This window comes from Cynocephalus volans, chromosome 2 (assembly GCF_027409185.1).
Source record: "Cynocephalus volans isolate mCynVol1 chromosome 2, mCynVol1.pri, whole genome shotgun sequence".
Lineage (NCBI taxonomy): Eukaryota > Metazoa > Chordata > Mammalia > Dermoptera > Cynocephalidae > Cynocephalus > Cynocephalus volans.
In genome coordinates this window covers 224,095,705-224,107,882 of record NC_084461.1, presented here as the reverse complement: position 1 = coordinate 224,107,882, position 12,178 = coordinate 224,095,705, and the positions used below count along the sequence as shown (strand labels likewise).

General features: G+C 32.9%; 1 protein-coding gene and 1 pseudogene across 1 annotated transcript in view; one reads left to right on the top strand and one right to left on the bottom strand.

Moving 5' to 3' along the window:
* ZFAND4 (zinc finger AN1-type containing 4) overlaps positions 1–12,178 on the top strand; it is a 102,061-nt gene that overhangs the window by 79,642 nt on the left and 10,241 nt on the right. Inside the window, exon 4 of the mRNA XM_063087015.1 lies at positions 4,227–4,374. Coding sequence (XP_062943085.1) covers positions 4,227–4,374 — 148 coding nt within the window. The remainder of the gene's footprint in view (positions 1–4,226; positions 4,375–12,178) is intronic.
* On the bottom strand, positions 8,759–8,863 carry LOC134371250 (U2 spliceosomal RNA; annotated as a pseudogene).

The window sequence follows — 12,178 nt, the reverse complement described above, 5'->3', positions numbered from 1 at the left end:
AAAAAAATCATTATAAAACTTTACTACCACTAAGCTGTCAAACTGATGATGGATAAGTTCACAAGACAAATGAAGTTTACTGCTGACACTACTGGTTCAATGCTACATGGTAGATTTAGATTTTTACTTCAGAATACCTGCTGATAAGTAACACAGTGAATAACCATAGGCTTTAAACATCTTACACATTCGCTAGCTTTATAGATTTGTTCAACTAAGCTTTTTTCAGTTCCACACACATATTATTACCTCATCAGTTGTGTCAGATTTTACTTCAAGTTGTACTGAATTAGTGTTTTAGCAACTTCTTTGAAAATATTCTTACCTGTCGTGGTATCATGCGGACTATTCATAGGGGCTAACTTCTCGATCACTTCAAACTTGAGTAAACAGTAACAACTGAGCAATGTCAGTAACAGAAGTCAGCTCTTCAAAAGCTAAGGAAAATGACTCAGTTATTTGCCTTATTTTTCAATTGACTATTGCTATTGCTTCTGATTGTCAACTCTTCAAGAAATTGTTCTTGCTGGAAAAGTAGTCTTTAGACAACTTTATTTTCTCTGGACACTTTCTTCAACTACGGTGATCAAACATGGTTGAATTAATTCACTATTGATAAAACAGCTTTCCTTGCTTGACTAGCAAATAAGCCACTCAGAAATGTCTTTAGTTGTAGCCTCATTTTCATTTACTTTTGTGAAGAAATTCTTCTGTAGCAAGATTTTCCATTGTAAATTTTCTAATTTTTCTAATTTTTCCCAAGTTGCTTTCCTGCAAGTTGGGAATATTGTTTTTTTTTTTTTTTTTTTTTTTTTTTTTTAAAGATGACCAGTAGGGGGATCTTAACCCTTGACTTAGTGTTGTCAGCACCATGCTCACCCAGTGAGCTAACCGGCCATCCCTATATGGGATCCGAACCTGGGGCCTTGGTGTTATCAGCACCGCACTCTCCCGAGTGAGCCACGAGCTGGCCCAAGCTGGGAATATTGTGATGAGTGCTTATCCTGGTAATGTCTACATACGCTGTTTTCTTTTAGCATACCTATATTGTCATTGCATAATGAACATAGTGCTTTGCTATCTAATAACAAATAATCCACTGTCTACTGTGCCTTAAAACTAACATTTGAAGTCTACTTTTCTTGTTTTGGATGCTGAATATATAAAAAAAAGTCACAGTATAGCAATATACATGGCACTCAAAATGCCGTCCAATTATGACTGTAGTTTGCCAAGCTACAGTGAGAGAGCCACATACAGTCTCTGCCATTGTAATCCAAAAGCAGCTAAATGTAATATATGATCAAGTGAGTGTTACTTTGTCCCAATAAAACTTCATTTATGGACACAAATTTGAATTTCATATGATTTTGATTTTTTCCAGCTATTTAAAAGTATGAAAACCATTCTTAGCTTATCAGCCACACAAAAATAGGTGGCAGGCCAGATTTGACCAATGGCCATAGTTTGCTGACCCTTGGTCTAAGAAGAAAAGGGGAGAATTGTTTATTTGAGTCATTCTGATACAAAATGTAGCATCTGTCCTTTTTAGTGTCAAATCTTGTTAGTGAATCATGCCACTTTACCCTTTTTTAAATGGAAAGAAATATAAGGAGACATTGCAAGACTTAAATGGTAACTTGTCTGTAAAAGTCAAATGATCTGTTGGCTCTAGGATGAACAATTTGTTAAAGAAAATGTTACATTTGCCTCTTATTCTTTTATCATGTTTTAATTTAAAAGATTTGGAGAAAGCTAAATATAGAACTCAAGCATATGTGTAGAAATTCAAGAAAATATTAGAAGATTTAAATATTAAGAATGATATTTTTGGGTTAATTTATAAATTACTATGTTATCTAGTCTAGTTACATTTTTTGTGTCTAGAAAAAGCTTATGATTGCCTTCTAACTGATCTCATGAATCTATGCTTTGTGAGAGAAAATATTATAATGTGGTTCTTTGAAAAAAATTAGGTGAATTTAGAAGTGTTTTTATACTCTAAAATGCATCCAGTAAAATATCTATCATGATTGCTCTTTTTTACATATATACTTGTATTCCACAGGAGAATAGGTTTTTCATGATAGTAAGATTGAGTCAGAAAGTTCTTTTAGTATTCAAGAAAGGTACAGATAAAATGCCACAGGGTAGCAGAGAAGTATTTGAAGTTAATTATTAAAATAATTGCAAAATATTGCAAGAGAACTGAAAATAAAATATACTTGAGTCATCCTTCTAACTGCACAGGGTAAACTGACAAAAATCCTCACACAACCCTCCTTTTCAGGTATAGTTGACTTCGAGACAAAAGCCTTTGCACACTATGAGTTCTGACACTTATTTGAGTGCATAGGCATGATGCAGTAAGGTCTGTTGTCTGGTGCGTTGGGAAGCAACAGGAAATAGTAAGAATCAGCTTTGAAACCAAACAAATGGAGAATTTTCATCGTAGGATTTTGACCATCTACTAGTTTTCTGATCTTGAGGCAAATCACTTATTCTCTTTCCACTGCAATTTTTTCGTTTATAAAATAGGATATAATATCTACCTTATGTAGTTTTGTGAGGATTAGGAATAATGTGTGGAAAGTGTGCAGCAGAGTAGGCATTCAGTAAGTGTCAGGCGATGTTATTACTTTAATGTCGTGCTTGTTGTGTCGATCAACAAACTGTAGTGGACATCTGGAGTAGGTAGCAGGGATAGTCACGAGGCAAGCACTACAGATGGAATTGGTTGTGGAGACCTGTTCCTGCATTCTTCCTTAGGATACCCATGTCTGTAGTAAAAGCAATTAACCCACAATTTCAAATGTCATCCATTTCACCATATAAAGTTCAGGAATGTGGCTGTTCAGTCTGTGCTTTACCCTTGTGTGGTCCATGATAGTATGTGCTTCAGAAGTGTTACGGAATATGCTTTACTTCAGGCGATCCTATTTTTTTTTTTCGTTTCTTCCAACTATATAGAACAGGAAATTTTATCAACTCTCATGCTTCTATAGTGTAGATACATAATTTAGTTTTCCTATAAGTAAATCAGGCCCAGTGACAATTATGTATTCTTATTCTGCTCTATTTAAAGTTTTAATCATTCTCCATTAATGTGTCAAGAAGCTGTCATTACTGCTTTTGTACAGTATACTTGTGAAGTAACCGTTACACAGAAATTTCCCAACCTACAGATTGTGTCTATACATTTCCATTCTCACTGTAAAGTTTTAATCATTCTCCAGATGTGCTGAGCTTGTTTTTTCAAACTCTCACCATTCTAATTTTCCCATTATTGAAAAGATAAATGAAATTTCAAGAATGTTTGTGTTCAGTTCATCAGACATTTATTGGATATGTACCAAGCACTGTGCCAGGTGCAAAGACTAGGAAGATGAATAAATAAAGCGTAATATCTGCTTTCAACTTGCTTACATATGGGGGAGTAAGGGAAACAAACAGACATGTAAGTATAACTATGAAGATAGTGTGATGAGTGTCATTATATTATGCAGTCAAAGAGGAGGGCCTCTAAATATTAATTATTTTAAACTGTGAATAAATGTCATGGTGATTGATGAGTAATTGAAATGTTTAACAGTTTAATAATTTGTGCCATGGTTTGACTGGGTGTCTTTTTCCATGTTAAAATTTATGCTATTCTAGGTGGTTACGTTTCCAAACACACTTAGGAAAATTTTGTTATCCCTATTTTTTAAAATTTATTTTTTGTTCTTTATGAACAGAAAATATTCTGATGACACCTGTGTTTGAGTTCTTTTTTTAGTGAGAGTCCCCTCAGGATGAATAGAAATCTGTACTTCTCTTCTGTGCCCCTTTCTTTTTCATTTCAATTTATGGAAATCTGATCAGCCTGTGGTCTGTGCACAATATCAGCCCGGGCTGATAAAATAACATCAGAACATTCTTGTGGAAATTGATTTTGTCTCTTTGGAAATGATATTGCAGGTACCAAAAGATCTTCGCTTCTGAAATACCGAATTCAGAGAAGCTCAGCTGTACTTGATTTTCAGTAATGCTAGATCATGATATTTATCTCCATTTAAATTTTTTTCCCTAAGAAATACATTTTTGAAATATATTTTCTTGCATTTACATTGACAAAATGAATTTAGTGTTCTATCATTAGCAACATTTATAGTTTTGCATAAAGTACTTTTAAGTCACTGAGCAGGTGTCAAGCACATTTCAAGTAGTTACTGTTTTCTTTGCAGTGGTGGTTCTGTGTATAATTTGTATATGGATGAAGATGAAGAAATTGAGCCTTCTCCTTCTGGACAACAGATAATTGAAAATTCAATAACTATGAATAAGATGAAGCTTCTTAAGGCTAAGATGGAGAACATGAATCTCAGCAAAAAGGTGAAGTGGTCGGCACTTGGCCAGGCTTTTCTCTAGTTTAGCCCTCCAGGGCTCACAGCAATGAGGTCTGTTTGTAATTGAGAAAAAAAAAGTATAAAATATTATTCATTTTAAGTTTCTGGCCTCAGTTACTTACTGAGATATTAAAAGTGATAAATTGTTTTGTTTTTTTTCTTAGGCCACCAATGTAGCTGAAGGGATTATACTGCATTAAAATAATTCATGATTTTTAAATTTTCACAATTCTAGAGCTAAGAAGGATGATAAAAGATAGCTTAATCTTTCAATAATTCTTTTTAAGATGCTATGTTAATATTTACTTATTATGGATAACAATATCTAGTGTTTGGCTTTAGTAGGTATTGTCAGTTTTCCGAAGTGATTCCAAAGTGATTGAACCCATTTACATTCTTTCCAGCAATGAACGAGAATAGCAGTTTTCCCACATTCGTATCAGTATTCTCGATGGTCCTCCTTTTTTGTTTTTGCCATTCTGGTTGGTGTGTAGCATCACACTGTGATTTTAATTTGCATTTCTTTGATGACCAGGGACGTTGAGCACCTTTCATGTGTTTATTGGGCATTTGGATATCCTGTTTTGTAAAATGCATGTTCAGATCTTTTGCTCATTTTTCTATTGAGTTGTATGTTTTTTTTTTTTACCGATTTTTTTCTGTTTTGGAGTTCTTTATATATCCTGGATATAAGTCCTTTGCCTCATATAAATCCTTTGCCACACTCTATTGCTCTCCTTTTCACACTATTAATGGCTCCCCCTTTATTCATGTGTAATAAAATTTACAAATCTTTAATGTACCATTTGATGAAGTTTTACATTTATATATGAGTGTACTTCAAAAAGTTCATGGAAAAATAGAATTAAAAGATGATAAGAATCTTTCCATCAACTTTTAAAGGTTCCTCCATACATTTGCATAGGCACAACCCAAATTAAAATAGGACCTGCCTTTCATTCTAGGTTTCCTCATAATCGTTCCCACTCAATACCTACCTTTTCTCACTCCCAGAAGAACTACTATTCTTGCATCTATTATTTATTATTATTACTGCCAATAATAAGTGTTACTTATTAATAAGTAATTCTTATTACGAAAAATATATATATATTTTTTGGTCTGGTTACTTTTGCTTAACATCGTATTTTTATTATTCATCCATGTTGCTGCAGGTATGAGATAATTCTTTTTCAGTGCTGTATACTCTTCCTCTGTGTGATTTACATCAATTTGTTTCTCTCTTCTTTTGATAGACCTTTAGATTGCCTCTAGCTTTTAGCTTTTACTGATAAAGCTCCTTTTTAACATTATTATATATTCTTTGGTGGACAAATGAACTCTTTTCTTTGGGGCATATACCTAAGCAATGGACTTTCAGAGTCATAGGGAAGATATATGTTTAATTTTAGAAGTTATGCCAAACAATTTTGCAAAACATTTGAACCAATTTGCACTCCCATCAGCAACATGAGAGTTCTAGTTTGTGCCACATCCTTCCTAACACTTGATATTGTCAGTTGTTTTCATTTGAACCATTCTGGTGGCTGTGTAGTGGTTTTCATTTATATTTCTCTAATGAGGAATAGTCTAAGCTTTTCATATGTTTCTTAGCCGTTAAAACATCTTTTGAGAAGTGCCTGTTCAAGTCTTTTGCTCATCTTTTAATTTAGTTATCTGCCTTTTCTTTATTGATTTGTAGGCGTTTTTATATGCTATGGGTACAAGTTTTTTGTCACATGTATGATTTGCAGATATTTCTAAAACTCTGTGGCTTGCTCTTTAACTTTCTTACTATCTTGATGAATAATTATTCTCAGTTTTAATGTATTCTGATTTATCAGTTTTGCTTTTATGGTTAGCACTTTTTATAGCCTTTTAATGAAGTATTTTCCTAATACAGGTCTTAAAGACATGCTCCTATTTTTTTCTCCAAAAGCTTTATGGTTGTTCCTTTCTCATTTAGGTCTACAATCCACCTGAAATTTTTTTGAAGTAATATAAAGCAAGATAAAGATCTTTTTCTCCAGATGGAGAACAATTGACTAGCTCTATTAGGAAAAAGTCCTTTCCTCATAATCCTAAATGTCTGTGCAGCTAATAATATGACTTCAAAATACATGAAGCAAAAACTACAAAGAGAAATAGATAAATACTTTTATTTAAAGATTTTGACACCCCCACTCTCAAAAATTGATAGAATAGGTAGAAAAAAAAAACCAGAAAGGGGCCGAGCCCGTGGCGCACTTGGTAGAGTGCTGCGCTGGGAGCGCGGCGACGCTCCCGCCGCAGGTTCGGATCCTATATAGGACTGACCGGTGCACTCACTGGCTGAGTGCCGGTCACGAAAAAACGACAAAAAAAAAAAAAAAAAAAAAAAGAAAAAAAACCAGAAAGGATATTTGGAGACTTGAACACACTATCAACCTAATTGACCCAATGACATTTACAGAATGCTTCACCCAACAACAGCAGAAATATGCATTTTTTAAGTGCATGCAGAACATTTACCAAGATAAACAGCATTTGTCTTTTTGTGACTAGCTTATTTCACTTAGTATAATGTCCTTGAGGTTCATTCATGCCATAGCATGCGTGACTATTTCCTTCCTTTTTAAGGCTGAATAATATTATATTGTATGGATATACCACATTTTGTTTATCCATTCATCCATCAGTGAATGGACACTTGGGTTGTTTCCACCTTTTGGCTATTGGGAATAATGGTGCTGTGAACACATGTGTACAAATATCTTTTTGAGACTTGCTTTCCATTCTTTTGATTATATACCAGAGGTGAAATTGTTTGATCATATAGTAATTCTATTTTTAATTTTTTTAGTAACTTTCATACTGTTTTCCACACTGGCTGTACCATGTTACATTTAGGATGAATTTTTCTAAAAAAAAACATAAAAATTTTGTATAAAATGATAGGAATTGTTATAAATCTGTTATTGATTTGTAGCTTAATTTCACTGTGGTCAGAGAACATACTCTAAATGATTTTAATCCTTGTGATTTGTGACTGAGCATATTGGTAAATGCCACCTGTGTACTTGAAAAGACTGTGTGTGTATTCTGTAATTGTAGAGGGTGTTCTATATATATCAGTTAGATCAAATTATTTAATTGTGCTGTTCAGATCTTCTGTATCCTTTGTGATTTTTTGAGTCTGTTTTCTATTAGTTATTGAGAAAGCTATATTAAAGTCTTCCTCTTTGGTTGTAGATTTGTTGTTTCTCCTTTTAGTTCTTTATTTTCGTATTACATATTTGAAGCTCTGTCACTGGATCTAGCACAGATTTGGAATTGTGATATCTTCCTTGTGGTTGAACACCTTTATTATTATAAAATGTTTTTCTTTATCTCTAGTAATGCTCTTGTCTTAAAATCAAATACTTTGTCTGTTACTAGTATAGCTACACCAGCTTTCTTTTGGTTTGTGTTTGTATTGTACATCCTTTCCATTTTATTACTTTCAATCTCTATTCTTATATTTGGCAGCACATGGTTGGATTAGTTTATTAACTTTTTATCTAAACTGACAAGCTTAGTTTTTTATTTCACTTCATTTAATATAATTACTGATATATTTGGATTTTTATCATCTTACTTTTTGTTTTCTCCTTAATCTAGTCTAATAAAAATGACTTCTACCACTTTCCTACTAAGGCCATACTCTCAGAACTCTAACTCCATTCAAAACTCCAAATACCCTTTTTGTCATTGTTGTCATATGTTTTAATTCTAATATATTCTGAACTCCTCAAGTTGATTTATATTGCCAATATTCACTTATTGTTTTACGTTTACCAACATATTTACCTTTTCTCTTGCTCTTTATTCTTTCCTGCTGTTATCTGCTTTCTTCAAAGATTGTTTTCTCTCTGTCTGAATTATTACTTTTAGTGCTTCTTTTCATTTAGGGTTCCTGGCAATGAATTCTCTCAGCATGTGTCTGAAAATTTATTTATTTTACTATTTTAATTTTGAAAAATGTTCAGTTCTTCAGAAATTTGTTAAGACTAGTACAGTGAACATCTGTATACACTTTACCTAGGTTCACCTATTAATATTTTCCTGCATTTGCTTTCTCTTCCTATTTTTCTTATCTGATTCATTTGGGAGGTAGTTTCAGATATCATGACACTTCCCCTAAATAATTCATTCAGCACGTATTTTTTTCCTAAGTTTAAGGGCCTTCTACGACATGACCATAATACAGTTACCACACTCACGTAATTTATCATTGATGTACATTATGTCATCTTTATTCATATTTCCCAGGTCTCAATAATGTGCTTGATAGTGTTTTGTTTAGTTTTCAATCTGGGATTCAATCAAGAATCATGCATTGCATTTACCTGTAATGTTTTCTTAGTCTCCTTTTATACAGAATTGTTTCTTAGCCTCTTTTAAACTGATAAGAACAGATACTACACTTGATCTTAGCCAAAAGGCCGAGATTCTTAGCCTCTTTTAGACATCAGATATTTTTGAAGAGTAGAGGCCAGTTTTGTAAAATACTCCTCAATTTGGATTTATCTGATAGTTTCATCATGATTAAATATTGGTTAAACATTTTTGGCAGGAATGTTACACAGATGATATATTCTTCTCAGTGCAACCATCAGGAGGCACATAATGTCAATTTGTAGTATTTTTATCATTTTTTTAATTGGTATTTTATTTGGTTTTTCCTCTTTAGTCCAAGAGTTGTTTAATAGATTTTGAAAAATTCCTGGTGGTAGAGACTTTTTGATTTTTCATTGTTTTTACTTTCTAGTTTTATGGCATGGAAATCAGAGAATGTTGTTTATACTTCTACTTTATAGAATTTTATTTTGGGGATCTAATATCACTTTTCATGATGGTTCCATGTATACTTCACAAGGTAGTTTATTCTCTATCATTAAGATAAAAGTTTGATAGCTATCTATAGATTGACCTTATTGATTGGTTGTTTAGGTCTTCTGTTTTCTATTTTTGGGTCAGCTTGATCTTTTCTTGGAATGAGAACAATTACACATGGAAGTCTATTATTAGTAGATTTCTGTGTATTTCTCTTTTCATCTCCCATGATTTTTGTTTTGAGGAGGTGGTTGCTGTGTGATTTGGTACATAAATATTAATAACTTATATTTTCATTGTGCTGCTAATTCTAAAAGTTGCGAAGTGTTTCATCTCTGTCATATTCAGTGACTCTCCTCTTGAATTTTCCTTGCCTGATATCAGGCCTGTACTCTCTGATATCTTATTGTTTTCATTTGCTCGCCTTACCTTTTCCCATGCTTCGATTTATTAACTTTTGTTATTTTGTTTTAAATATATCTTTTATACAGAATAGAGTTCGTTTTTGCTTTGTGAGCCAATTTGAAATTTAAAAATTAGTAATTTAATCACATTTACACTTATCAATATGACTTTTATATTTGGTCGCAAATATCTTATTATTTTGTTCTATTTATAGCTTCTTTGTGGTCTTTTTTCTCTTGTGTGTATGGGTATATGTGGGTGGCTGTATGAGTGTGTAGTTTTTGGTACTTCAGAAGGCTTTTACTTTTTGTTCTATTAATTAACTTTATATTAATAACTTTCATCATGTCCTTGATCTGCCTTTTCCTTACTTAACCTTCTACATTTTTATTTGCCAAATTTAAGTATCTTTTGACTCATATTTACTAAGTTACAATCAATTAATTTATTTTATTTCTCTTTCTTCTTTCTCTTCTCATTTTAAAATTTGCATTGAGTTTTTTTTAGAAAATATAACATTTACAAATCTTTTTTTTTTATCCCACTCTTATTTTAGTTGTAATGTAATTACTGCATGCTTACTATCAGTCTTTTTTTTTTTTTTTTTTTTTTGTCTTTTTGTTCGTGACTGGTACTCAGCCAGTGAGTGCACTGGCCATTCCTATATAGGATCCGAACCCGCGGCGGCAGGAGCGTCGCTGCGCTCCCAGTGCTGCACTCTCCCGAGTGCGCCACAGGCTCGGCCCACTATCAGTCTTTTTACTGAAGTTTCCCCATGCTTTTTGGTTAGAAGAAGGTCATCTCTAGTAAAATCCTCAGGAAAGGCTTGTAAGTACAGTAATTCCAGAGTTTTAACACTCTCAAAACGTTTTCTTTAGCCTTAACACTTAAGTGACAGTTTGGCTGGATACGAAATACTTGGTTCATACTTTTTCCCTTGACTTTCTTTAACCTGTTACTCTCCTGTTGACTTGCTTTATATCTTGTCATTGAGAAATGTAATTGCCAATCTGACTTCCTTTTCTTTGTAAGTGATTTGATTTTTTTGTCTGGAGAACATGAAGATTTTTTTTTTTCTTTTGATAGGATATGTCTTGGAATTAACCATTCTGGGTCAATTTTCACTATACATGAGCTTTTTTAACATGAATATTCAAGTAATATTTCAGGATTTCTTACAGTTTATATATTAATTTTTCAGAGTTTTATTTATTTTTCATTTGTTTTGTTTTGTTTTATTTTTCCTTTTTTGGGACTTCTTTTATACATATGTTGGAACTTCCTGGTCTTCTATACAAACATTTTCTATTTTATTTTCTTTTAAATTCTTTATTTCATTTTCATTCTCTCAGCTTTCATACCTTTCCTCAGTACTCTGTATTAAATATTCCGTAGAATCTAAGATCCTTTGGCCATCTTGTAATTTAGTCTTTATTTCTGAGATGATTTTGTTCTGGGCAGATTATTTCTGGGTTTGGTTAACTCTCATTTCATCTTTCTATTTTTTTTGTTCAATGTGTTTTTAGTTTTTGATTTTATACTTGAGTGACTTTTTAAAAAATATCTGCAAATACTAACTTAAAAGGCTGGTGTGGTGTGATGTAGTTTTCTTTTTCATTGTTTCAGGGGAGAATTTTTATTGGCTGAAATGTTCTAATTCTCATTTTGTGCTGTATTTTTATGGTAGCTTTGTATGGATTTGGCCTGCCTTTTTCTATTTATTTTCTGAATTTTTTCCCCATAATTGTATTTACTTGGGTAAGTATTAATAATTGTGTGTCAATGTAGAGAAGTGAGGATTTTGATTAGAAAAGTAAGTTTCTTATTTCAAGAGCACCCTCTTGTCTTGGTATAGTGAGGTGCAGTTTTTTAAATCAATGGTATTCTTTTATTGGAGGGTAGGGTCAGTGTGTTTTGTGATTCTCATTTGTTTCTGTAGGGTCCTTCCTTACTTTCCCTTGCTTCTTTATCTTTACCACTGAGTTCTCAGAGGTTGCCTTTTTCATCCAGTTTATCCCTTCTGCTCCCAGAAGTGGTACCTTCTTGAAGCTACATCCTTGGGTTCTGAATGATTTCAAGTCACTTACTTTTGATTTTCTGGTAGCCCATGTTTGATATCCCAGATCTTGGACCTGTTTTCAGTATTTTCATAATCGAATGCAATTTTCTCTTTCATGGGTTTATTTTATCTTTGTTTGGGTTCCCATTTTTAGGTCTCAACTTTAGCCATAAGATCATGAATTTTTGTGATTTTTTATTAAAACCTTCTGTGCCAGAGGGCCCCAAGAACACCCCCAGGTTTGATGATTTGCTAGGAAGATTCACGGGATTATAGTATACAATATATAGTTGTATTTATGGCTGAGATTTATTATATCCAAAGGTTACAAAGCAAGATCAGCAAAGGAAAAAAAGGCACATGGAGCCAAGTCCAGTTGCAAGCTTCCTAGAGTCCTCTCCCAGTGGAGTGTCATAGGATGTACTTAATTCCTCTATCAGTGAGTTGTGACAACATGTATGGAATATTGCAT